Source organism: Benincasa hispida, chromosome 9 (genome assembly GCF_009727055.1).
Source record: "Benincasa hispida cultivar B227 chromosome 9, ASM972705v1, whole genome shotgun sequence".
NCBI lineage: Eukaryota > Viridiplantae > Streptophyta > Magnoliopsida > Cucurbitales > Cucurbitaceae > Benincasa > Benincasa hispida.
The window spans coordinates 73,807,581-73,834,615 of NC_052357.1; the positions used below are offsets into that span (position 1 = coordinate 73,807,581).

Consider the following 27,035-nt stretch of genomic DNA (forward strand, 5'->3'; position numbering starts at 1 on the left):
TCTGAAATTGAGGATTTTTCTTTTATGGGAGTGTATGTGTAGAATTTGGTGGTTGCCAAACTTAAAATTATATCTCTGAATGTAATTGCTTCAATTTGAAAAAAAAAAAAATCTGTTCGTACACATGTTTTTTTGTTGGCCGACATATAGCTATATGAAACAAAGATTTTATTCTAGATTTGATAAAAATCCTTTAAGATCTGAAATCAAATAGAAGAGCGCGAGGACGTGAAAATTTGAAAGGGATATGGATGCGCTATGCGGCGTTGGCAGCGGTAAATTCATTGAAGGGAAAAGAAAGAGACGGGGGGTTCTAAAAAAAGAGAGACGAGGGAGAAGAGAGATAGATCATTCTAGTAAACATAAATGAATATAATTAATATTTTATTTTTCATTGTCAACTCACCTTAAAATGACACCAAAACTTAACACATCAAATAATTGTCATGTCAGATTTCTATTTGGACAACTAACAGTTAACTTAGTTTATGGACCAGACCGTTTCAAAACTGTTTTCTAAATTTTAAGAACTAAAATGTCATTTTTTTTTTTAATTTTAGAGACTAAAAGTGTATTTTGTCCTAATTAAAAATAGAAAATTATTTCAAATGGTAAAACTAAGGGTGTTCAAAAAATCCGATGATCCGAAAAAACCGATCAATCTAATCCAACCTGTGCGGTTTGTGTTGAGTTATCAACTCATTTGGGTTGGGTTAGGTTCAAATAAATAAAAATTTTATGGGTTGGGTTGATTCATGGTTCATCTAATATAACTCGAACCAACCCAAATTTATTATTAACTTTAAAATATTTTTTTTGTTACTTATACACAATTATTTATGCATATATTGATTTTAATTTTATTTAATTTCAATATTTTTTAATAATTGATTCTTCAACAACTCTTAAAAATAGTTTTTTTACATTTTAGAAAGAAAATTTTCACTATATAAATTAAAATTGAGTAGTTAATCTTAATTTATGTGAAAATAATTAAATTAGATTTTTACATATTTATGTTTTGCGCTTATTTTTAAAATAAAATTTTAAATGAATGACACGATTAACCCGAACCAACCCAACCCAAATATTTCATGGTTGGGTTGGGTTCATTTTTTAATAAGGGTTATTTGGGTTGAAGAAATTTATTATCTGAACAATTGGGTTAGGTCTAAAAAATCTTTCAACCCAATCCAACCCAACTCATGAACACCACTTTTAGAACTATCAATGATAGACGCTGATAGACAATGTGTCTATCAGTTCTATCATTGATAGTTCTAAAATTTTGTTATATCTTATAAATATTTTAGTTTATTTTTTTATATTTAAAAACAACCATTTATTTCCCTCGATCTTTCGCAAAATGGGGTTCAAAAGAATAAAGAAAAGATTTTGCCTAACTAAGAATGTAGTATATATTATTTTAATAATATAGTATATTTTAGCTATTAATGGTTAATTTACATTTAGAATTAATGAATTATTTGACTATAGATTAGAGATTTGAAGAATATTTGGGAGATTAGAAGATTAAAAAATAATTAATTAACAAAGGTAAAACAGAATAAAACAACGTTAAGGAGTTTAGTGTAGAATCATGATTTATACCCGCAAGTTTCGTGTGAAGGATGTAGGCGAGTTCTGTCCGTTAGTATGTGTTGAGTTTCGATGTGGCTCCGTTGCTATTGCATTGAAGAGGAGGCAGACGCTGACCACCATGTTGGTTGGTTTGCTTGGGAAACAAGATTGGTCCTTATCCGTTTTTTCGTTTTTGTCTTGGTCTGCCGTGTCCGTTGACTATTACACGTTTCTTTGTTTGTTTGCTTTACTAATAAATAAACCGTGTCGATAAAGTTGAAAATTGAAAAGTAGTTATTTTTCAAGAAAAAGAAAAAAAGAAAGATAGTGAAATGATTTATGACGCAACCCTCATTCTCTTTCCTCCTCATCACTTACCTCACATGATTATCACATTTTGTTTGTAAATTGTTTGTGGCAACCATTTAACCTGAATTCCAACCCTTCCACTGTCTTCCACGTTACACTACCGCGAACCTCCTACCCATTCTTCTCACTGCCTTAACCATAATTAATACCCCAAATTGCCTGCCTGCCTGAAACCGATATCGATCTTGATGGGAGCCTGTTTGTCTAATTGCCTCATTATTCCCAAAGCCTCTTCCGTCCCTCCGCCTCCTCCCACCGCCAAAGTGATCAATTTACAAGGCGATCTCCGCGAATACCCTGTTCCCATCTCCGTCTCTCGCGTTCTTCAGACCGAAGATTCATCTTCTTCCACTTCCGACTCTTTTCTCTGCAACTCCGACCGCTTATACTACGATGATTTCATTCCGCCTTTGCCTCTCGACCACCAGCTGCAGCCCAATGAGATATATTTCCTTCTTCATTCCTCCAAGCTCCACCAGCGATTGACCGCCTCCGATATGGCCGCCTTGGCCGTCAAAGCCACCCTCGCCCTCCAGAATGTGTCCACCAACGATCCCCCCCTCCGCCGTAACAAGGGTCGTATTTCCCCCATCCTCCTTAGCTCCTCGGAATATTCCGACGACAGATCCGCTAAGGACGAACACGCCCCTTCCATTAACTCCAAGAAGAACTCCGCGAGCACTACGTCCGCCTCCTCCTCCGTTAGAAGATTGCAGAGACTGACATCCAGAAGGGCAAAAATGGCGGTTCGTTCCTTTAAACTCAGATTGAGCACCATCTATGAAGGCGCCGTTCTGTAGTAGGGATTACTTCAGCCCCCGGTTTTAATTGTGTGGGCATTGTCCCTCCCCCTCCCCCTCCCCGGCTCTGATATATTTAATTTGTTAATTTCATTTTATCCTCTGCCGTGTAAAGAAATGAGAATTGGTTTTTTCATTGTTGAGAGTGAGTTACGTAGATGATTACACATGTTGAGAGCGTTGCGGTAAGGGAGGTTTGAATTATACTCTTCCGAAATCATGATCCGATCTGATTCCAACTTCCAATTAACATCGCGACTGCTTTGTGCGCTTGAATATACATAGCCATACACACGACGTCTTTTTTTCTTTTTCTTTTTTTGAATTATGGATTTATCATTTCTGGGAGGGCGATCGAGGGGCGGCAATGAGCAATGTGAAAATTCATCAAATGTACTAACCAGAGTCGTATTATTAGGGAGGGAGTAGCCCATTGGTAAGGGACCGGGGCCCATTAAATTCAAACAATGTGAATGTGGAAGAATTCAGAATTTGAAGCGGCGCAGCCAAGGTTGATGGATTTGAAACCATGGCATCACATTGAATGGGTTGGTTGGTATAGGTTGATGGGATCCAAACAATATATCAATAATCTATTAGGATCTTCTCAAATACAATCAACCAAATAATTGTATTTTAAAAACATCACAGATTAATCACCATGTAATCAACCAATAATAGATAGTAATAAATCATAAAATTTTAGAAGACTAAAAGCAAAGAGGACATACGAATTATACGTGGAAAACTTTTAAGTGTGAAAAGTAATGTGTTTGGTGCGTGATAAAAGTAGAGAGTTGAGTTGAGTTGAATTGGTAATTATTATCTGGAAAGTTAAATTATTTGGGGAGTTAAATTATCTGTGTTTGTTTGTAGAGTTGAGTTGAGTTGGTAATTATTGTCTGTTTATTGTGTAGAGTTAAGTTGAGTTGAGCTGGGGGATCTGATGTAGTTTTTTGTTAATGAGATTAGTTCTATTTTTTTCTGTTTGGCTTTTTATTTCATTCTTTTATTTTTTAGTTTTATATTTTGTTATTGTTGATTAATTTTCAAATATACATGTATTTTCTCAAATCATTTATGACATAAATTGGACAATCTTAATTTTTTTTTCTCAATTTGTAGAACATAATAGATTATTTTTCATATATTATTTTCAAAAACTGTAATAATTCTAATTCTCTTCAATCTGTAAAACATACCAACAAAATGCATTTCATATTGCTGCTCAATTAATTGGTATATTGTATGTATATATATTGAATCTTGCTAACTTAACATTATTATTTCACATATCATACAGTTTATTTTTATATAATATGGATAGTATATTTGGAATTGAAATTGTACATAGGATAATTACCTTTCATTTGATTATGATGGTGAAAATATGATGTAATACAGTAACATTTTTCATAAGATCACAAAAATAATATGAAACGACCGAACATGTGGCCGTTTCCAAAAGAAATTCACAAAATATATGTTCTTTTCGATACTTATAATATAACACAGTGAGGGCCTCAGATAGAACTTAACATAAGATAAGATCGGTCCTTGGAAGAAATCCAACAAAAACAATGAACCAAATCATCATATCAAATTTTTGTAAAGTGACGTTCCAAAGGTTTGACGATAAAAAAATATATATCAGAAATGAGGGAGAATCCAATTGGCGAAGATGAGGAAATATGAAGAAAATAAAAATATCACTGGTTTTTAGGGTTAGTTTTGAGTGGGTAAAAAATGTGATTTTAATAATTCACAGTTTTTCTTTATGGGCTTAACAAACATGGGTAATAAATACCCGTCAAACCCAACAACTTATACCCATTTATCAAACACCCCCTAAGGGATTTGTGAGAAGTCCACCCATGTCAACTTCTCTTATTATGATAAAATTGAAGGGAAAATACTCAAATCAACCATACAAAGATTCACTACCCATCAACACTTACATACATAAGAGATCAACACTTGAGAGCTAAAAAGAATTAAAAAAAAATCACACAATTTTACAGATTTTATTCAGCTATGATTACGGACAAACTAAAGCTCCAAATAACGATCCAATCATTCAAAATGAGACCTTATGTGTCTCGAACAAACTGACCAAATTTTAGCACGATTCAACAGTTCAAACTCCAACAATCTACAACTTTGTAGAAGTTATCGTTGAAAAACTGAACTACACATCTCTTGTCTTTCTCTCTGATTTTGCCCTTTTCTTTTCACTCTTTTTCTCCTTAAATCATACCCATATCACATAAAAGAAAATCTAGGACTTTCAAGATGGGTCAACCGAAAAATTAGCCCCAATTGTGTCAAATATATTACCTAACATTTTGGGCTCACAAAACACAAGTTTAAAAATAAAATTTTGCTTGTGCAACAAGTGAGCTGGACACTCATAACGATCTTGTTGGGGATGTCCTAAAACTCGTAGTTCGTAATTCATGTTAAACATTTTATTTATCAATAAAATATTATTGAGTATTTTATTCAATAAAGTTGTTGATATTGCATTATATTATGAAAATCCAATAAACAAATTCATGACTATAGTATGAATACTTTAACTTTATGTAATGACATAAATAGGATCAAGTTATAGTATATAGCCTAAATGGTCTATAAGTATATGGATGAAATTTGGTATCTCATCCTGGTAACACTATTGGATGTGGCCCATTTTATATGCTGACACAAATGATGTGATCTACAGATCATTCATGTAGAGACATGTGAGTGGGGGCATCCTATGTAATGAGTTTAAATAAGACTGGACTTCAAAATAGTCACTTTTTTTTATAACGACTGTTTACGGTTAAAATGGACTATTTCATATTAAAATAACCTAGAATAACTCGATCTTAATCCTGAGCTAACTATGAACTCCTGTTTATTCGGGATTATCCTTTGATCTGAATAGGTAAGAGTAGTCTAACAATACTGCTCTATAAACCTCCCATTTTGGGGATAAGATTGGATAGATAGTTGGGGACATAGCCTTGCAAAATGGAATTCACTCTTACCCATCTTAGGGTTAGCGGATTGGTTGTTCTCTTAAGTGTTGATTCCTGGTCTTGAACGATGGGGCCCCACTCTCTCTTGGTAGAGAGAGACATGATTCGTAAGTGGTATTGTGAATCAGTTGTTCAATAGAGAGTCAATAGGAACTTAAGGTGCAAGATGCATTTACAGGGGTAAAACGAAAATTTTGACCCAACTGTAAATACAAACGACCTGTGAATGATCGACTTACCAATTATCGTTAAAATGGATAGAAATATACCTACAGTGAGGAGAGTGCAACAATCGAACTATGCATGATAGTTAACAGATAGTGATTAATTCGGTTTTAAAGAGTTTGACCAATTAATTATAAATCGTTAGAGCTCATGATTTGTAGGTCCATTAGGTCCCTCTACTAGCTCATAAATTGGATTAATAGATTGAGTATTAATAAATGAAATTGGGATTATGAATTTGAAACTTTCAAGTTCAATTTAGGGTTTCAATTAATTATATATGATATAATTGAAACGTTTAATTTTATCGAAAATTAAACGAAATTGGAGAATCAATTAATATTTAAATTATGTTTTAAACGTTAATAATATGAAATTGAATCATATTAGTGAAATTGATGTTTTATTAATTTAATATTAAGATATTAAATTAATAATAATTAAATTAAATTAAAATTTGAATTTGAATTTAGTTTTATTTAAATTAATTATTTTGAATTAATTTTATAGAACTAAAATATTTAAATAAATTTGTTTTATTTAAATAAGAAAATCAAATTTTACAAAAATTGATTAACTTAGTTAGTGGATTTTTCCAATTTTTGGGAAAAATCCACTAAACTCATTTGGGTGATTTATCACCCAATTCCACTTACCTCTTCAATTAAAACCCCAAGTAGGAGTTGTCCTACATGCAAGCATCCTTCATGCATGAAATTGGAGAGATCTCTGAGTTTTCCAAACTGATATGCTACTAGTTTGAAAACCTTCAAAACCCACCTAAAGATCATCCAAAATTTAGCTCAATTTAAGTGTTTCCACTACACATTCCTTCTTGAGTTTAATATAGAAATCTTGGTGGTAGTCTACTTGAAGATTCAAGCTCAAATTTGTGGATATCCAGCTGAATTCGTTGAGAGTTCTTCAAAGGTAATGTATAGTACAAACCCTCTTATGAACTTCACTTGTGTAGCATGTTTAAAACTCAAATTAAGTATAATTAGAGTGCTTATTGATTTGGAATCCTTCCATTGCATGTTATATTACTCCTTTAAATCTCCCCCTCCAGCCTAACACAGGGAAGACACAATCACATCTATGATCACGTGAACCTCATCCCAACAAGCTTATACAAAGCTCAATCTTGCTTCCGGGAACTACCGTAGTCAACATATTTGCATTGTTCTTGTCGGTTTGGACTTTCTTCATTCAATCTCTTCTTTTCAATTACATCTCGTAACCAATGATATCCAATATCAATTTATTTGGTACGATCACGATACATTGAATTTTACTCAAATCCATAATACTCTAGCTATCACTGAATATTACATATTCACCTTGTTTTAAACCCAACTCTTGAAAGAATCTGTTAAGCCATAACATCTCCTTGCTTACTTCCATATTTGCAATATACTCTGCCTCAATTGCTGACAATGCTACCCATTTTTTAAGCTTGGATTATCATGAGATGGCTCCCCCTAAAAATGTAGACACATAACCTGAGGTAGACTTTTTGTTATCAATATCACTTGTCATGTTTGCATCAGTATAGCCTTCGAATATAGGGTTGCCACCTTCATAAAACAAACCTGATTTGAAGGTGCCTTGCAACTATCTGAAGATCTACTTCACTACTTCCCAATGAGTCTTACCTGGATTTGATAGAAAATGACTCACTATATTGATTTCATGTGTAATATCAGGTCTAGTACATCATATCATACATCAAAGAACCAACAGCAAAAGAATAAGGAATGAATGACATAACTTCTTTTTTTCTCCATTGTAGGACAAGTTCTCTTACTTAGCTTGAAATGAGTTGCTAGCGATGTACTAACGGGTTTAACATGCTTCATATTGAACCTTTCTAGCACCCGTTTAATATACTTCTCCTGGGATAACTACAATTTTCCAGCTTTCTTGTCACCAACAATCTCATACTTAAGATTTGCTTTGCAAGACCCAAATCTTTCATGTCAAAAGACTTGAACTAATCTTTCTTCAAATTTTGATTCATATATGCATTTTGTCAAACTATCAACATATCATCTACATACAAATGAAGAATGATGAAGTTACATGTAGGGAACTTTCTAAATTACACACAAGAATCACCATATAAAAAGGAAATTATTTCATCAAGTTTTTCTATCTCAAGATCAAAATTTGCTGTTAAACCTAACACTATTCTGGTAGATATCATTTTAACCATTGGACAGAATATCTCATCAAAGTCAATGCCTTTTTCTTTGTTACATCCCTTAACCACTAATATGGCTTTGTACCTCACTATCTTCTCACCATCTTCTTGTACTTGAAACCCCATATGTTTCTCAATACTTTCTTGCCATTTTGAGGCTTCACTAGCTCATAGATTCCATTATTTTCTAAAGAACTCATATTATCTTTCATTACATCGAGCCACTAGTCTTTTTCATCATGAGACAAGACCTCTTGATATTTCTCTCGCTCTTCATCTTCACTAACTAGAATGACTCTGATCTTGGATACCTCTTTAAGGTTTATGCTATCTAGTGGATTTTTAAGCTTGAGTATCCTCCACTTAGGGAATAGGTTGTTCCCCCTACTCATGAACTTCTTCATGACTCACTTCCTCATGAATCTCTTCATCAAATGAAGAATCATTAAGATCATCATCATCAACATGATCTGGTATATTACTATCAGATTGTATCTCACCAACATCATAAACATTCTCATTTGTCAGTTGAACAATAAAAGGAGTAGAAGTAGAATCCTCAGTAGTATCCAAAAATAACTCTGAAGTAGAAATGTACCTTGTACTCAGAAGATCTACACCCTTCTCGTGCTCAAAGAATACTACATCTCTGCTTCTCACTACCTTTTTCTTTTATAGATCGTAGAGCCTGTCACCATATTCTTCATCTTCATACCATATAAATGTTGGGATGTATGTCATGAAGCCTCGTAGTTATATGTCATTTGAATCAATGTTGATTATTTTATATGCAATAATCCATTAAAGAAAAATTCAAGGTTATTTCATGTAACTTAAATATGTATGTGGTAGACATACAGGTAGATCATATTTAATTAGTAACCTAAATGGTTTGTAGTATGTGGATAATGTTAGGTGCCTTATCTTGGTAACACTACTAATATGGCTTGCTTTGTAAATGTTACAATTGTTGCAAAATGTTACAAATGATCTATTCATGATCATTTACATGGAAACATGTGACCGGGGTATCCTATACAAAGACTTTGTATAAGATTGAACCACAAAATGTTGAGTCTCTCTTTATAACATCGTTGTTGGAAGAGACTTACATTTCACCAAAAGGACCATAGATATTTGACCTCAATCTTGAGTCAGTTATGAACTCCTGCCTATGAGGGCGGTCATTTGATTTGTATGGGTGGCAGTGACCAGATTTGTCGACTCAATATGCCTATGATTTTGGGCATTCATCTGAGTGAGGAGTTTGGAGCTCAACTACATAAGATAGAATTCAGCTCTTCCCTTTGTTAGGGCAAGTAGATGAATTGCTCCCTTAAGGGCTGATTTCGGGTCTTGAACAATAAGGGCTTTCACCCTCTCATTGGTCATAGAGGGGTCTAGTTATATTGGGACTACGATTAATTGTTCATTAGATGGATCGATGGTACTTAAGAAATTATATGTAATTACAGGGGTAAAACGATGATTTGACCCAACTGTACTTATAAGCAATTTGTGAAAGGTTAACATACTGTTGATTGGTTATATCCAACAGGCACAAAAATATATCTACAACGCGAATAGTGAAACTATCGGCCTTTAATGGAGCGATTGGCAGTTAATGAATGTTGATTAATTTGATTAAAGAGTTTAATCAATTAATCTCGTATCATTAGAGCTTTAATCTGTTGGTTCATAAGGTCCTCTTGTTAGCTCAATAAGGACTAAAGAGAATCAGATTAATTTTGATTTAATTTGATTTGTTCAAATTAATTAGATGGAATTATTTGTATAAGATACAATTAATATAATGTATGTTGATACATTATAATGTATATTAATACATTATAAAATGTAACGTATGTTGATACATTATATGAAAAAGATTCATATAAAATGATTCAAGTATTTATTATATGAATGAGATTCATATAAAATCTATATGTTAAAATTAATGTGAATGTGAATCATATTAAATCTATGTAGTTTGATGAGAGAGGTTGTTATTTGAATATGATTCAAATATTATTATATGAATGTGATTCGTATAAAAACTATAGGTTAAAATTGATATAAATATGATTCATATTAATACTAGTATGAGAGAATTATAAACTATAAATTATATTATATGCGATATAATAAACTATAGGTTATATATTGTATAAAATATAATATATGGTATTTAATTATATTAATGTAATATAATTAAATTTTGAAATTTTGAAATTCAAATTAAGTATCTCCTTGGGAGTTATTGAATGAGTTATTTCTTAACTCCATTTTCTCAAATAAATGAGTGGCGGAAGATAAAAATAAATGAGTTAGTTTTTTTTACGTGAAATGAAAAGGTAGGAGAAAAATTCCCTAGTAAGATATCTTTCCATGTAAAATTCATCTATGAAAGATTCTCTTTCAAGATCTCTCTTCTTCTTCCTTTACCAAAGTCCATAGGCAAGCCCACCACTTTGCCTTTGGTTTTCTCCTTGAGAATAACAAAGAAGACTTTCTCGGTGGTGTTCGGGAAGCAAAGCGTTTACTATTGTATTCATGGTGTTTGGGTTCAAAAGATTCCGTTCGTGACCATGACCACTAGAAACGAAACGAGAAGATGAGATCTCTAAGGTTAAGTTTATTGTCTTCTTTTATCCCTCGCTGTATTCTTATAAGTATGCTTAAGGGTGAATGTTTATCCTGTAAATTCTCATCATTCCTCTATTGTTCGATGCTAAAAATATGTGTCGTTAATTCTATCTAATCCAAAACAAATAAAATTTATAGAACACACACAACTACCAATACCAACTTGTAATAACAATGGAAGTATGAGGTCGATTCACAGAGAACCTCTATTAATTGGCAAAATTGAACTTTGAATAAAAAAGATAACAATTGAGGGAGGGGGTTTATTTTTAAAGAAACTAACTAAAATCAAAGTAAAGACAAGAATTGATAGGAAAAATTTAGTAATGAGAGAAATGAGAGGGACTATGTAATAAATTTCAATGGAAAAATAAGTCTTGGGGATTTTATGTAGATTTAGCAAATTCTATCATGGACTTGATAAAAATTCATGCAATTAAGTTGTTCCATAGTTCATTAAGGAAGTACCTTAATGTCTTAATTAGTCAATTAAACAATGAACTCTATCTCAGTTCTTAATTGTTTCCTAAAGACATTCCCTAATTAGTCCATAAATTACATTAAACTCATAGGTTTTTCATAACTATGACAATTCTTGAAATCAAAAGACTGGAAATTCAATATTGATTGTTTGAATATTATGAATTAGTAAGTTATTTCAAGAAAATAGGAAAATAAGTCCAAGTTTCTATCAAGATTACTAATTCTTGCAACCTAATTACAATTTCATATAGGATACCTTCACTCACATGTCTCCACATGAATAATATGGATCATATCATTTGTAACTCTTACAACTCTTGTAACTCTTACAAAGTATACCATATCCGCAGTGTCTCAAGGATAAAACACTCAACCTTATCCATATACTGTAGACCTTATAGGCTATTACTTGAACATGATCCAATTCACTTGTATGTCTATCACATACTGTTCAAGCTATGTTCAATAGCCTTGGATCTTAGTTTATTGAAATGAGTCGATGCAATCTAAATGTCAAATAAAATACTTCTTATTTTACTAAATAAATAATTTGTATTTACAAATCACAAACTACGAGATCCACGAGATTTATGACACCAAATCCAACTAACCATGTAACACAACATTAATTAGGCCATTATATTACCATTACATTTTGGAGGATATTTTACTTCCAATATAAATCCAAATTTGTTTTGTTCCAATGAATATAGTATATCCTATCCAACTTAACTTGAAGTGTTACATGCACAACTTTGTAAACTGATTGCTTAAACAAAATAAAAATTGAAATGCATGATGCAAAAGTAACATTGTAAACTCTATTTTCCAAAACTCCCGTACCTTACAAAATAATAAAAGAAAGTGTAATCCATAATTTATTAAAAAGATATATAGAATTATTGAACAAACAAGCTTTCAAATATAATCACCATAAATACATATTACTGTATCCGAAAAAAATGCACAAGATATTCATGATATATGAACTCAATTCAACACCCAAAATACAAATACATGAATTACAAACATATAAGCTTAACAAATATATGAACTACAAACATCATATCACATAGCTTCTAGTTTTAGGACGCGTGCGATGTATGCGATGATATCTATAGAGCTTATTCCTAAGTCTCTACTTCTTGCCTATGCGATGATGAATGATGCACACAGGTACAAGGTGACCGCATACAATCATATCCTATCTCTAGGGTGCATGCAATGCGTTAATAGCAAACAAAACTTATTCCTAAGCTTCTATCTCTTGATTATGTGGTTCTAATCTGATTCTCCCGAGCCTAGATTCTAATATGATTTTTCCAAGCTTATATTCTATCCTTAGATTACCCTTTCTAGAGGACGAATGACGCATACATAATACAAGATGATCGCACAAAGTGAAAATCCCAGGTTACGCTAGCTAAGTGCTTCTCAACCCATTCGACAGTTTTAGCTACTCATGCGTACTGTAAAGAGAGTGGACAGATATAAAGATGCAATTTCCATTTTATAACTAAGTTCATAATACAAAATGACAATGGAAGAATAAAGGTAGAGAGCCTGGTAGCAATATCTTGCTTTCTAAGGCTTTTACACTGAGTTATCTCTATTCTGCCTAAAAGATGTTCTTGCTTCCGCAAGAGTTGACCCTCTCTCTGTTTTCGACGCTTCCCGACACTCTTCCAAGTTAACCAGAATGATCTCTCGGCATATTCTCCCTTCACTCGTTTCCGCCTTCTAAGTAAAAGAAAACTATGAACAAGGCTAACTATTTTCTATATGGTGAGCTCTCCGAACTAAGCGAACTCAACGACAAAACTCCTTAAACGAAGGTGACCTTCGATATTTATAGAGCTTCAGGGTGAAGAACTTTTTCTCTCGAATGACTGCACTGATGGGATGTCATTAATTATCTGTCTGATGCGTCAAATATTTGTCACCAAAAAGTTAAGTGTACTTGCTACAGTATGTTATCAACGGCTTGTCAACTTAATTCGGAATCGATCGTCATTAGTTTTTTGTCCCATCGTGATTTATTAAGCTTTCACCCTGATGCGTCGGAATTATGCGGCCACCTTTTTTAGCAGATTTTCGCGAATGCAAACGATCGCATAGTCTTGCGGTCAAAATCTCTTAATGCACTTAGACTTTAATTTTTTTGGATCGCAATTCCGCCTTGCGCCAACGCATTTTATGCACAAAATACATAAGTTAGTTATTTTTAATGTGATGGATGCATGCAATCGCAATGTTATAAACTTAATGCTTTTGGACGCAATTTTATATATTTTTACTGTTGCAATCCTTCATTGTTTTATATCTTTGCGCTATAATAACGTGCATTTTTGCCCGTACTCCCGAATTTAAAACAATGCTTGTCCTCAAGCATAGACTAAAGATTTTCTTTAGAAAGTCGAACGCCTTCTACTTTCCTAGATTTCTTAAGGTTGCCTTATTCAATCCTATGTATCAAAATCTTCTTAATTCTTATTCAGGTCTTTTCTTAAAATATTTCTAAAATTTAGAGACCGCAAGTTTAACCTTCAAAAAGACTTTACTTGTTTCCAGGGCATCGCATGATTTATTTCATTAAAAAAAAAAAAAAAAAACTTTTTCAACTGGGGTATTTTCAAATGATTTTTATCCTTGCGTATTTTAGATATTATTTTTTTCTATGACCTTGCGCTGATCCAAGTACCTAGCCTTTGCTTTGGCTTGCCCCCATGTGTGTCATGCGGACATCCAACTACGAGCAAGGTGCTCTTTCTGAGTCTAAACTCATGCTCATTTGGCAGCAGAGTTGCGATCATCTATTTATGCATTAATCACGATTCCTACCTTTATTTTGGCTTGCCCCCACGTGTGTCATATAGATATCCAACTACGAGTAGGATCCGATCACAATGTTATGATTTATTTTTCTTTATTTTTCTCTTTTTTTAATGCCTAAAAATAGCAAGGTTGAAAAAGAATACCGCACCCCCAAATTTAAACGCAACAATGTCCTCATTGTTGAAAGATTGAAAGAAATCATGCGATACTCTTAGGAAATTACATAAAAGTCAGTTTGAAAGAAAGCTAGTGGACTACTAACTTCTAGAAATATTTCATGAGTTAACTGTCCTAAAATTAAGTTGACTCTAGCATATACGAAAAAAGTAGAGGCGTGCGTTTTATCATTGAAATCATAATTGGCAAAGAAAAATAATGTGGTGACTTACTAAATTAATCAATGTGTAACGATTGCGCTGACTAAAGAGGATGCGATGATAAAATTATCAAAGTTAAAATGCGATGCGAGAGAGCAAAACTTGAAATAAACAAAGTCAAGGAAAGATACAACCCCCAAATTTGCTCTGTCGCTCACATTATTTGTGAACGCATCCTTCTTTAAGACAAACTGCTCTCTTCGATTGCGGTGGCGGAATAAGCTAGTTGTATCCTTTGTGTAGTTCCTTCGCAATTGTTCACCACGATCGTTGCAAAGAAAACATTGAGAGGGTTAAATAAAAGACAGAGTTAGCAAAACGTTTACCACGATCGTTCAACACGATCGCGACGCCATATTATTTTTTTTTCGTAGAAGCAAAAAGACAAATATACGATAACAGTTAAAAGAACGGTAACGAAAGTTCATGAATCATTGATAGGAAAAAAAGAATATTCCAAAAGAATTGCATCCCTGATGAGTTTGAGTTGCATAGTAATGCAGGGACTGCTTATTTCAATCTGTGCTTTTTATGTCCAAGGCGACGTTCTCTTCTTTTCTCGGTCTTATGGGATCTTGATTGCCTCAATTCGAAACTTTTCCCCATTGACGTTCATTACAATCTCCCACTTGTGCACATCAATTTGAGCATGATCGATCAAGAGGAATGGTCGTCCCAATATGATGGACGCATCTTCGTCCGCTTTATAGTCCAAAATGATGAAGTCTGCCGGTAAGACGAATTTATCAATTGAAACTACGACATCTTTCAACTCTCCCTCGGGATGTATTCGGGATCTGTCTGCAAGCAGGAGGGTCTCCATCGTGGGCGTTAGTTTTCCCATATTCAATCATTTGAAAATGGACAGCGACATTAAGTTTATACTCGCTCCGAGATCGCATAGTGCTTGATCACTGTAGACCCCTCCAATTGAGCAGGGTATCGTGAAGCTTTCTGGGTCGCATATTTTTTGTGGGATCATAGTATTTAACCCTTGCGTTACTGCCATTTCAGCGATATTTTCTTCATCATTATGTTTCTTTTTCAATCTTTGTGGGAATGGTGGTAGTTGTACCTCTTCTATCTCGTGTTCTAGAGGCTTGTAGGTGGGCGCAACTTCTGGGTTCATCTTCTCGAGCTCTCATACATCATATGTTAATGGGTTCTTGATTGTCATCACATTCGAGTTGGCCATGATGGTTTCTTCCCTTACTTCCGTTGTCGTGTTTTCGCTTAGCAAGAAGATTGCTAGGTATTGTTCCTTTCCTGTACCCTCAGAGTTGCGAGAGAGCTCAGTTGAGCTCAGCAACGCTCCTTGCGGTCTATTTTTTAGTTCGTTCGCAATCTGTCCAATCTGAATTTCAAGATTTCAAATGGACGTCGCTTGATTCTGAAGCACTGATTCATTCTTCTTAATATACTGCTTTAACAAGCTTTCTAAAGATGAAGATTGCGGTACCTGCGAACTACTGGCTTGGTTTTGCGTTTGACCGTTTGTTCGCAGAAAAAATCCTGTGGCCCTTCTTTTTGTGCCATATGTTGAAAATTTTGCTGTTGATTCTTCCACGTGAAGTAAAGGTGGTTTCTCCACCCAAGGTTATACGTATCAGAGAAAAGATTATTCTTTATGAAGCATATTGACTGCGGATTCCTTGGGCATTCTTCAATCAGATGTTCTTCTCCACAGATGACACAACTCGTGGTCGTTTGAGCGATTGCGTTGACCTGCCCTTTATGTGTTCCTGTGTTATTGATTGCGATGCCTTGTATCAGATTCGTCATCGTGTTCATTTGGGTTTGCAAAGATGCGATGGCTCCATTATTTGCGTCATTATCTTTAATTCTTAATCTTTGGTCGCTTTCCCTCAAATCTTCATGATTCTTGGAAATATGATCAAGGATATTCTTAGCCTCGTCGTAAGTTTTATCGAACAGACCACCAGCTGCTGCTGCATTGGCAGCCGTCTACATGCAGGGTTCAAACCGTGATAAAAGATTTCCATTTGAAAACAGTCAGGTAAGCCATCGTGCGGACAATCTCGCACCAGTTCTTAAACCTCGCCCAGGCATCACTGAGCGATTTGTCAATTTCCTGTTCAAAATTCATAATTAACTTCCTCATTCTTGCATTCTCTGTTGGAGGGAAGTATTTCTTCATGAACTTTTCCACTACTTGTTCCTACGATATTATCTCCCTTAGTTCGAGAGAGTAAGCCCATTTTCTTGCTCGATTGCATAAGGAAAATGGGAACAACGTTAGTCGAACCTCCTCAGCATAGATTTTTAGGAACATAAAAGTGTTATAGATTTCAATAAAACTCTGGAGATGGGCATGCGGATCCTCGCCACGCCTTCCACAAAACTGTCCGATCGTTTGAATCATCTGCAACATAACCGGTTTCATTTCAAACTTTGATCCGTCCAGAGCTGGCCTCATGATTCTTGGGGAGAAATCATGTAGGTTGGGTGATGCATAGTTCCGAATGAGTCTATTATGGTCATTCGCCAAGAGGATGGGGTTGGCCATTATTTTATTTGCGTTTGCGACCCTCTCTTCTGGTTGTTCCGCCATTCTTGGAGTTCTGTCTTTTTGTTGTTGGCGTTGTTTCTCAATCTTCGTCGGAACGTTATTTCAATCTTTGGATCCTAATTCGCCAGAGATTGAAAGATGCAAAGAAAATAAAAAATTACCATTAGCACAATGTATTGTTGTAGTCCTCGACAACAGCGCCAAAAACTTGATGCGTATTGTTAATGCGATGAAATAATGGTGTAGAATGCAATGGTGGAATATGCGTTGTGCATGCAAGTTTTCTCAGCAGTACCCAAGTATAAATCCTACTGAGTTGCCTGGTAAGCCCATGGTCGAATACAGGGACTAAGGAAACAGTATGCGGTGGTACTTTTCGATTACTTTGCGGTAACAAATAAATCAATGTGTTGGTTGGTTTTTTGTTTTAAGATATAAAGTTTATGCGGCGGAATTGAGAAAATAGCTAATGATGCGAAAGATACAATGAGTATGCGGAGGAACGAGTTGAGAAGGTCTTTAGCTAGCGTTTCCTGAGATTGCGTTCAAGCTATGCGATTATGCTACACACATGCGACAACAATTCATTTTCCAATGCAAATGCGATAGCTTCTAGTTTTAGGACGCATGCGATGTACGCGATGATGTCTATTGAGCTTATTTCTAAGTCTCTACTTCTTGCCTATGCGATGATGAATGATGCACACAGGTACAAGATGACCGCAAACAATCATATCTTATCTCTAGGGTGTATGCGATGCGTTAATAACAAACAAAACTTATTCCTAAGCTTTTATCTCTTGATTATGCGGTTCTAATTTGACTCTCCCGCCTAGATTCTAATCTGATTTTTTCAAGCCTAGATTCTATCCTTAGACTACCCTCTTGAGTATCTCTAGAAGACGAATGACGCATACATAATACAAGATGATCGCATGAAGTGAAGATCCCAGGTTATGCTAGCTAAGTGCTTCTCAACCCATTCGATAGTTTTAGCTACTCATGCGTACTGTAAAGAGAATGAACAGATATAAAGATGCAATTTTCATTGTATAACTAAGTTCATAATACAAAATGACAATGGAATAATAAAGGAGAGAGCCTGGTAGCAATATCTTACTTTCCAAGGCTTTTACACTAAGTTATCTCTATTATGCCCAAAAGATATTCTTGTTTCCTCAAGAGTTGACCCTCTCTCTGTTTTTTACGCTTCCTGGCACTCTTCCAAGTTAACCAGAACGATCTCTCGGCATATTCTCCCTTCACTCGCTTTCGTCTTCTAAGTAAAAGAAAACTATGAACAAGGCTAACTATCTTCTATATGGTGAGCTCTCCGAACTGAGCGAACTCAACGACAGAACTCCTTAAACGAAGGTGACCTTCGGTATTTATAGAGCTTTAGGGTGAAGAACTTTCTCTCTCGAATGATTTCACTGATGGGATGTCATTAATTCTCTGTCTGATGCGCCAAATATTTGTCACCAAAAAGTTGAGTGTACTTGGTACAATATGTCGTTAACGGCTTGTCAACTTAATTCGAAATCGACCGTCGTCAGCTTTTTGTCCCATCGTGATTTATTAAGCTTTCACCTTGATGCGCCGGTTTTATGCGGCCACCTTTTTTAGCAGATTTTTGCGAACACAAATGATCGCATAGCCTTGAGGTCGCAATCTCTTAATGTGCTCGGACGTTAATTTCTTTGGATTGCAATTCCGCCTTGCGCCAACGCATTTTCTGCACAAAATACATAAGTTAGCTGTTTTTAATGCGATGGACGCATGCAATCTCAATGTTATAAAATAAATGCTTTTGGACGCAATTTTATATATTTTTACCATCGCAATCCTTCATTGTTTTATATCTTTGTACCGTAATAACGTGCATTTTTTCCCATTATCACAGGGTGAGGATGATGAACCATTCCCCGTCCCCGCAAATTTCCCCACGAGAAAAAATTGCTCGCATTTATTTTTTTCTAACAATTTTTTAAAAATTTCAATTAAATATTATTTTTACAATCATTTAACATTTTCAATACAATTTTTATTTAAATGTAATATTATCAAATTTGCTAATAAAAAAAATAATACACATACAATTTGAAAAGATATAATTAAAATGTCAGAATCTCATAATTCGTAAAAATTAAAATTCAACAATTAAAACATCCTATTTTAAATATTACAACATCTAAATAGTTCAAGTAATAAAGTCTAAATTTAAATAGTTAAAACATCCATAATTATCATAACAAAGTCTCCAATATTAATATGATTATATATATAATTTATAGTTTATATACAAAAACGAGCGGGGCGGGGACACGGGGTAGGGCTAGGGACGAGGATCCCGTCTTGTAAATGGGAAAAAAATTCCGCACTCCCTTTCCTCAGGATCCCCAGTTCGGGGCGGATCCCTACGAGCCTGACCCTTGAATATTTTGGACATCTCTAGCTTAGTGTGAGAGAAAAGGTATCTGACTAGACTTGTATCAGAGTATTAAAGGTATCTGACTAGACTTGTATCAGAGTATTGTATACTTTTACTTGGGAAATTTGTATGGTTGACCCATTTTTTGGGTCTAAAATGTCAAATGACCAATAATGTCAATTGACCCTCTACTGACATCGTTGTTATACCAGATTACGTAAATGCCCCCACCACTTTGTCTTCTTACCCTTCTACTCGTGCCGATTGTGTCTTAAACTGATCGGTAATAGGGATGGGGTTGGTCGTTATAGGGTTTAGAAATATTGTAAGTCTATGGTTTTTTTGGTTTTCAACGTGTTATGAGGTCGAAAACAAGTACAAAGAGAGAATGTGAGTGAGATAAGTGAGAGTGAAATCGGCAAGAGCGAGACTCGCAAGAGCAATACCAGAGAGAGCGAGACAATGCATAACAAAATCACCATAATGCAAAGCAAATTCTATAAAACTCTGCCCTGACTCATAAATAATCAAGCTTATAGAATACCCTCCAACTAAATTGGAGTACTCTAATAATCAATGTAAACCCCTGCAAGTTTACCCTCGTATTATTATTCCAACACACTAAAAAACACATCCCTTAAAAAACGATTGAAGATCACCGAATTTGTTTCTCTCTCGCGCTCTCTCTCCCTTTCTCTATCTCTCGCTCTCGCTCTCTTTTCCTTTTGAAGAGAAAAATTTTATTTAGATATTGTCTCGCTAATCTTGCTCTCTTTAGTATCGCTCTCGCGAGTCTCGCTCTCTCTGGTGTCGCTCTCGTCGATTTCACTTTCACTTATCTCATCCACATTCTCTCTTTCTACTCGTCTTCAACCCCATAACACATCGAAAATAAAAAAAAACAAACAAAAAAACCATAGGTTTACAATATTTATGAATCTTAGAACGACCCACCCCATCCCCATTATCGTTCCGTTTAAGACACAATTGACAAGAATAGAAGGGTAAGAAGATAGGTGAAGACATTTACGTAATCTGGTATGATGATGATGTTAACAAAAGGTCAATGGACCATTATTTTTAAAAAATGAGTCATTTGATATTTTGAGCCCAAAAAATGATTCATTCCTACAAATTTTCCCAATTAGTTTCATAAGAAGGGTTGAGGCGCGAGTGCCGACGATGTTCTCCGGCTCGTTTAGGACGCGGAGGACACGTTATTTTCCATGAACTGGTTCGCGAACGAGGATAGCGAGCTTTCGGGGGGCGGGTTTAGGGTTTAGTACTCGGATGCACGACAACTTCTGTTATTGGCGCAACAATGGCACGCTTTCTTCTCTCTTTTGGTCTTCACCATTTGATACCTTGTTTTATTCACTTCACTCTCTCCCTTCTCATCTTTGAACCAGGAAGAAGTTGCGGTAAAAAAAGAACATGAAGGAGAATCGGAGACCCCTTGTATTACAGCAAGACAATTGGAAGAAGCAGTTGACGCTTATCCAGATGATCCCTCATCCCATTTCAAACTCGTAATTTTCGCACATAATGGTTTCAACCTCCCCGCCCGTTCATAAATGATGCAATGTCCAACTTGACTGCAAAATTTTGCATACTTGAACGCAGGGGATTTTCATGTGGGAAAATGGAGGAAGCCACGATAAGGCGGCTGCCGCGGATCATTTTCTGAAATCAGCGAAATTAGATCCTAGGAATGCTGCCGCTTTCAAATATCTCGGGCATTATTACGCCACATTTTCTGTCGATATTGAAAGGGCTCTCAAGTGCTACCAAAGAGCTGTCAGTCTCGATGTCGACGATTTCCATTCTGGAGTGCGTCTTTCCTCCTAGTTTACCTGGTCTATTGCTTCGTCTGTATCAGTTTTAATTATGTACTCACCGATGATTATAACCAGGAAGCCTTGTGCGATCTGTTGCATCACGAAGGAAAGGAGAGTTTAGAGATTGCTGTATGCAAAGAGGCTTCCTCTGAGTCACCCAGGGCCTTCTGGGCTTTCCGGAGGTTGGGCTATTTGCAGGTTCTGAACTTTTGCCTGCTGTCTCTCTGTTATCATTCTTCTATTCTATCAGTCATCTCGGTATTGTTGAGCATCATTCATCACCACCCTTTTGATTCCAGAAATGATTTTCAATTTTTTAATGAGAAAGATTTATAATGAATGTAACTAATCATAAATTAATGATCCACCTCATGCCTTCAATCGTAAAAATGTAAAATTTCAAATGAAATTTACAATCAAAATTTTCCTAGCTCTATTGTTCTACTGGTCAATTGGCAGGTTTATCAAAAGAAATGGACTGAAGCTGTCTTAAGTCTTCAGCATGCAATTCGAGGATATCCTCATTGTGCTGATTTATGGGAAGTAAGCTTAATTTTTGTGAACATTAACTTCCATTGTACTTGTCTAGTCCAGCTAATATTGAATAACCTACTTGTTTTAGGCCCTGGGTCTTGCATATCAGCGACTTGGCAGGTTTACTGCTGCAATTAAGGTAGTTTATTTCACCAATGGAACTTTTAATTTTCATGAACAGAGTTAATTTTCTCTTCTTTTAGGAAGTCAGATAGTTATCATTAAAGCCTACATTGTTTGTCCTTCTAACAGTCTTATGCACGGGCGATTGAAATTGAAGGAGATAGAATTCTCGCTTGGGTTGAGAGTGGAAACATCTTCTTGATGCTTGGTTTGTTCAAAAAGGTAAGACTTGTCTAGTTGTCTGCTATACTTTTATTTATAGGTTGCATTCTTCCAATCATTTCTGCGGTACCTTTTGTTCGTCTGTGTGTATGATACTATGGTAGTTTCCTGGAGAATGCGTTGGCTAGCTCTCCCTGATGAACCTGCCTTAGTATTCATTTCTTTTTCTTCTTTTATGAAGATATCTAGAATTGGGGCAGGATTGTTGAAGATATACATTGTTGTTGGTTTGAGCATTTAAGTAAATGAACAAAATATTTTTGTTGCCTCTTGAAACCCAATGTATGACTTTGAATGCTTTGGAAACTATATGGTGAGTTGGCTCTGCATGGATTTAGTATATTTGGATTTCCTTGAAATTGTGTTTCTTTATTCAATCAGAGATTTATATGCTTTTGCAACTTCTCATTTGTTTCCCAAGTTACTCATTTTATTTGGTCATGATGCTTAACAAATTTGAAAAGGGAGTTGAACACTTTCAGCAAGCTCTAGAGAAATCACCTAAAAGTATTACTGCACAATTTGGGCTCTCCTCAGGGCTTCTTGGTTTGGCAAAGGAGTACATTAATAGGGGGGCATTTAAATGGGCATCCTTCCTATTAGAGGTTTGTTATCTTGTATTTATGAGATAATCCCCTTTAACTTGCTTTCTTTTGTTACTAGATTTATTTTATTGATTCTAGGAAGCATCTAAAGTTGCAAAAGGAAGTACTCATTTAGCTGGAAACTCATCGTGTATCTGGAAGTTGCTTGGAGATATTCAGGTATATATAGCTATCTTAAAGTTTCTAGCCAAGTGATATTGTTTTTGTTTGAAGTTATGTAATGGGAAAGTCCTTGTTAATAGGGGTGTTCATTGGTCGGTCGGTGTCGATTTTTGGCTATAACCGGTGTTAACCACTAATTTTTAAATATTGGTGATGCCAACTGCCCATCTACATGGTCGGTTGGTCGATTTTCGTCGGTTTCTTGTCTCCCATCAGAATTGAACAAAAAAAAGAGGGAAGAAGAAAAAAGAAACAAATAATAAAGTAAAAAGAAGAAGGGGATCGAGAGAAAAAAACGAAAAAATTAAGAAAGAGGCAAGAGAAGATACAAAGTGAACGGTGGCATTAGCACGACCACGGTGGTGGTGAGGATGATCGGTGGAAAGAGGAAAAAAGATAGACGGCAAGAAAAGAGGGAAAGAAAAAGAGTTAGAGGGTGAGAGAAGAGAGATACAGAGAGACAAAGAAGGGAAAAGAGGAGAGTTAGAGAGTGGAGAAAAGGGAGAGGTGGAGAAAGAACAGAGAAGAGGGAGAGGAAGAGAGAGAAAGGAATTGGAAAATGGAATCGTGTGAGATTTGAAAAGAGTAAAATTGATCTTAAAAAATTAATATCTTTTGAAAGCATAAGTGTTATTGAGAAAACCAACCTTGATTTTAAGAAAACCAACATTAGTTGGCATGGGCCAGGGATGGGGATTGCAGTACCTCACTTTTCCATAGAGTGGCGAGTGGCCGGAAGAGTAGGAATAGAATTGGGCCCTTGGCAGTGACTCAGGGGAGTACTTAAAGGAGGAAAAAGAGATTGAGGAGGAAGCTATCGGTTTTTTCTCTAAGTTGTATGGTCGGGAGGTTTCGGCTAAACCCCTTTGTTGAAGGGATTGATTGGAGCCCGATTTTTGAAGGGGATAAGGAGAGATTGTCTTGGCCTTTTATTGTCAAGGCGATTAAAATGGCTATTTTTGGGAGTGACAGATCAAAATCTTCGGGCCGGATGGATTTACTATGGCCTTTTATCAAGAGAACTGGTCCCTTGTGAAGGTCAAAGTCTTTCAGGAGTTTTACGAAAGGGGAGTCCTAAATAACTCATTGGTTGAAACTTACATTTGTTTGATTCCAAAGAAGGAGTCTGTGACTAATCTTATCACGAGTGTGTACAAAATTCTTGCAAAAGTTTTGGCAAATTGATTAAAGAGGGTGCTTTCATTGACCATCTTAGAGGTGCAAGGGGCTTTTGTGGTAGGAAGGCAAATTTTGGATCAAACCCTTATAGCTAATGACGCGACAGAGGACTGTAGAGCTGGTAAGAAGGAAGGGGTGCTGTTTCAAATCGATTTTGAAAAAGCTTATGACCATGTTGACTGGAACTTCTTGGATAAGGTTTTAGAGAGGAAAGGTTTTGGTTATAAGTGGCGCATGGGATGTGAGGTTGTGTGAGGAATGTGAGCTATTCCTTTCTCATCAATGGGAGCCCTAAAGGGAGGTCTGAGGCAAGAGGATCCCTTTTCCCCTTCCCCTTTTCTTTTTCTCCTTGTTGTGGATGTCTTAAGCAAGTTGGTGAGTAAATGTGTCGAAGGTGGTACCATTGAGCCCTTTGAAGTGGGCAAGATAGGGTGGTCCTTTCCCATCTTCAGTTTGCAAATGATACTCTCTTCTTTTGCTTTGGAAGTGTTAATTCGTTTTTTATGCTAAATTATGTTCTCGCCTTTTTTGAGGAGATGTCGGGTCTGAAGATTAACAGGGGTAAGTGTTGTGTCTTGGGGGTATCAATTGTGAGGAGGACAAGATTAGAAGGTGGGCGGAGTGTATTGGGTGCGAGGTGGGTAGCCTTCCCTCTTCTTACCCGAGCCTTCCTCTTGGGAATAACTCGAAGAATGTCTCCTTATGGGACCCTGTGATGGATAAAGTTTGCAGTAGGTGTCGAGCTAAGTAGTGCGAGCTTGTAACCCAAACGGGGGCATTAAAGTGGTTGGAGGTTGGTCCGACCCTTTCATTATCTTATGAAGTGGGTTGTTTCTTGTTCAAAAAAAAAAAAAAAAACCCACAGAGTAGGGTCTTTAAAAAAAAAAAATTCGTAGTAAGCTGGCTTCTTGGAGAAAGAGTTTCTTTTCTAAAGTGGGCCATCTTACTTTGATTAAGTCTATCTTGAGTGGCATTCCAGTTTATTTTTTTTCTCTATTTAGAGCCCTGAGCGAGGTTTGCAAGTGTTTGGAAAGATTGATGTGTGACCTCCTTTGGGAAGGGATTGATGAAGGAAAAGGAAAAGGCTCGCACCTTATTAGATGGGAGGTTATCGAAAAACCAGTTTCTTTGGGGGGATTAGAAATTGGGAATCTTAGGGATTGTAGCAAAACCCTTTATAGCTAGGTGGCTGTGGCGTTTTTCCGTTGAGTCCAATTCTCTTTGGTGTAGGATTATTGTTAGTAAATATGGACCTCGCACTTTTGAGTGGTTGGACAAAGGGATTAAAGACACCTACCAGAATCTTTGGAAAGATATCTTGAAAGAGCTCCCTGTCTTTGCTCGTTGGGTCCAAGGGAGAGAGACGTACTTCTGGGAAGATCACTGAGTGGGGGAGAGACTTCTCTATGGGTTATTTCTCGATTGTATCATCTGTCTTCTTTTAAAAACCATTTTGTGACAAATTTTCTTGTTTGGAGTGGGAGCCCTTGTACATTTTCCTTCAAGTTCCGTCAGTCTCTTTCTGGTAGGGAAATGATGGACGTGGTGTCTCTCATTTCTCTTCTTGAGAGTCATCTCTTTTGTCATAGGAGGAGAGATGTGAGATTTTGGAGCCTTAATCCTTTGGAAGGGTTCTCGTCTAAGTCCTTTTAGTGTTTGGTTAACCCTTCTCCTCTTGGTGAGTCAGTCTTTTCATCGTTGTGGAGGATTAAGGTTCCTAGAAAGGTGAGGTTATTTACTTGGCGGGTTCTTCATGGCCGTCTTAATACGTCGGATAGGCTTGTGAGGAAGTTGTCGCTGATGGTTGGACCTTTTTGATGTATTCTTTGTCGGAAGGTGGAGGAAGACTTGGACCATAGTCTTTGGCATTGTGATTTTACGAGCTATGTTCGGGGTTTTTTTTTCCTTGACGTTTGGCATGTTGTGGGCTTGACACAGAGATGTTAAAGATATGATCGAGGAGTTCCTCCTCAAACCGTCATTTGGGGAGAGAGGCCGGTTTCTTTGATGTGCTTGTGTTTGTGCTATTATTTGGGTGTTGTGGGGTGAGATGAATAGTAGGGTGTTTAGGGTTGAGAGGGATTCTAGAGAAATATGGTCTCTTATTCGGTTTCATGTTTCTTATTGGACTTTGATGTTGAAGGCTTTTTGTAACTATCCTTTAGGCATGATTTTGTATAATTGGGGTCCTTTCTTGTAGTGGGAGCCTACCCTTTTCTGTGGGTTTGGTTTTTGGATGCTTGTGTATTCTTTCGTTCTTTCTCAATGAAAGTTGCTGTTTTCATTAAAAAAAAAAAAAAACCAACATTGGGTTTTGAAAAAACCATGGGCGCCCATAGTTTTCACCAAAACCTCTTCAATTATTATTTGATTGTACAGATTTCAATTTTTTTTTTAATGACAGTGTTCTCTTTGACCTCGGTCGCTATAATGAAAATTTCTTTGTAAAAACCGACTTTCGACAGCCACTCACTTTATACTGTCCGACCGCCACTAATTTGGTTGGTTTCTATCTGTTGGATCGGTTTTCAGAGTTCTTATGAACACCCCTACCTTTTAAGGGCTACAGTTCCCGATTCCCACCAATGCGTTCGAAGGCTCAAGGTAAACTTGGGAGTTTTTATTCTTGAAGAGGGGCTTACTTTTGAGGCAGTATGAGGTATAGGCCTCATAAAATCCTAAAAATAAAACATAAAAAATAAAAACCTGAAAATATATTATTAGCAGTCACTGAACATAACAGTTTTATAAAATTTTAAAAGAAGAATAAATATTATTAATTATCACTTGAATAAAGGTATTAAAACATCATTTAAATGTTTATTTTTGGTGTTTAATGGTAAAAGCACTAAGGGACTGGACTACA

The 27,035-nt window shown here is 35.9% G+C and overlaps 2 protein-coding genes across 5 annotated transcripts in view; both read left to right on the top strand.

Annotated features, from left to right (window-relative positions):
- Positions 1-2,138: 2,138 nt before the first annotated feature.
- LOC120084892 lies at positions 2,139-2,750 on the top strand. The gene has a single exon (XM_039040702.1). The coding sequence runs from the start codon at positions 2,139-2,141 to the stop codon at positions 2,748-2,750; it is 612 nt and encodes a 203-aa protein (XP_038896630.1).
- Positions 2,751-20,677: 17,927 nt separating this feature from the next.
- LOC120086114 (tetratricopeptide repeat protein SKI3) overlaps positions 20,678-27,035 on the top strand; it is a 37,752-nt gene continuing 31,394 nt past the window's right edge. For 2 of the 4 annotated variants that reach the window (XM_039042560.1, XM_039042561.1), the window contains exons 1-9: positions 20,678-20,830; positions 20,916-21,035; positions 21,130-21,336; positions 21,420-21,542; positions 21,804-21,887; positions 21,967-22,017; positions 22,131-22,223; positions 22,688-22,828; positions 22,907-22,987. In XM_039042560.1, the coding sequence (XP_038898488.1) occupies positions 20,828-20,830; positions 20,916-21,035; positions 21,130-21,336; positions 21,420-21,542; positions 21,804-21,887; positions 21,967-22,017; positions 22,131-22,223; positions 22,688-22,828; positions 22,907-22,987 (903 nt within the window). In that variant the 5' untranslated portion in view covers positions 20,678-20,827. Of the gene's footprint in view, positions 20,831-20,915; positions 21,036-21,129; positions 21,337-21,419; positions 21,543-21,803; positions 21,888-21,966; positions 22,018-22,130; positions 22,224-22,687; positions 22,829-22,906; positions 22,988-26,701; positions 26,774-27,035 lie in introns of those variants that run through there. The other 2 variants (XM_039042559.1, XM_039042562.1) reach the window with 2 other exon arrangements.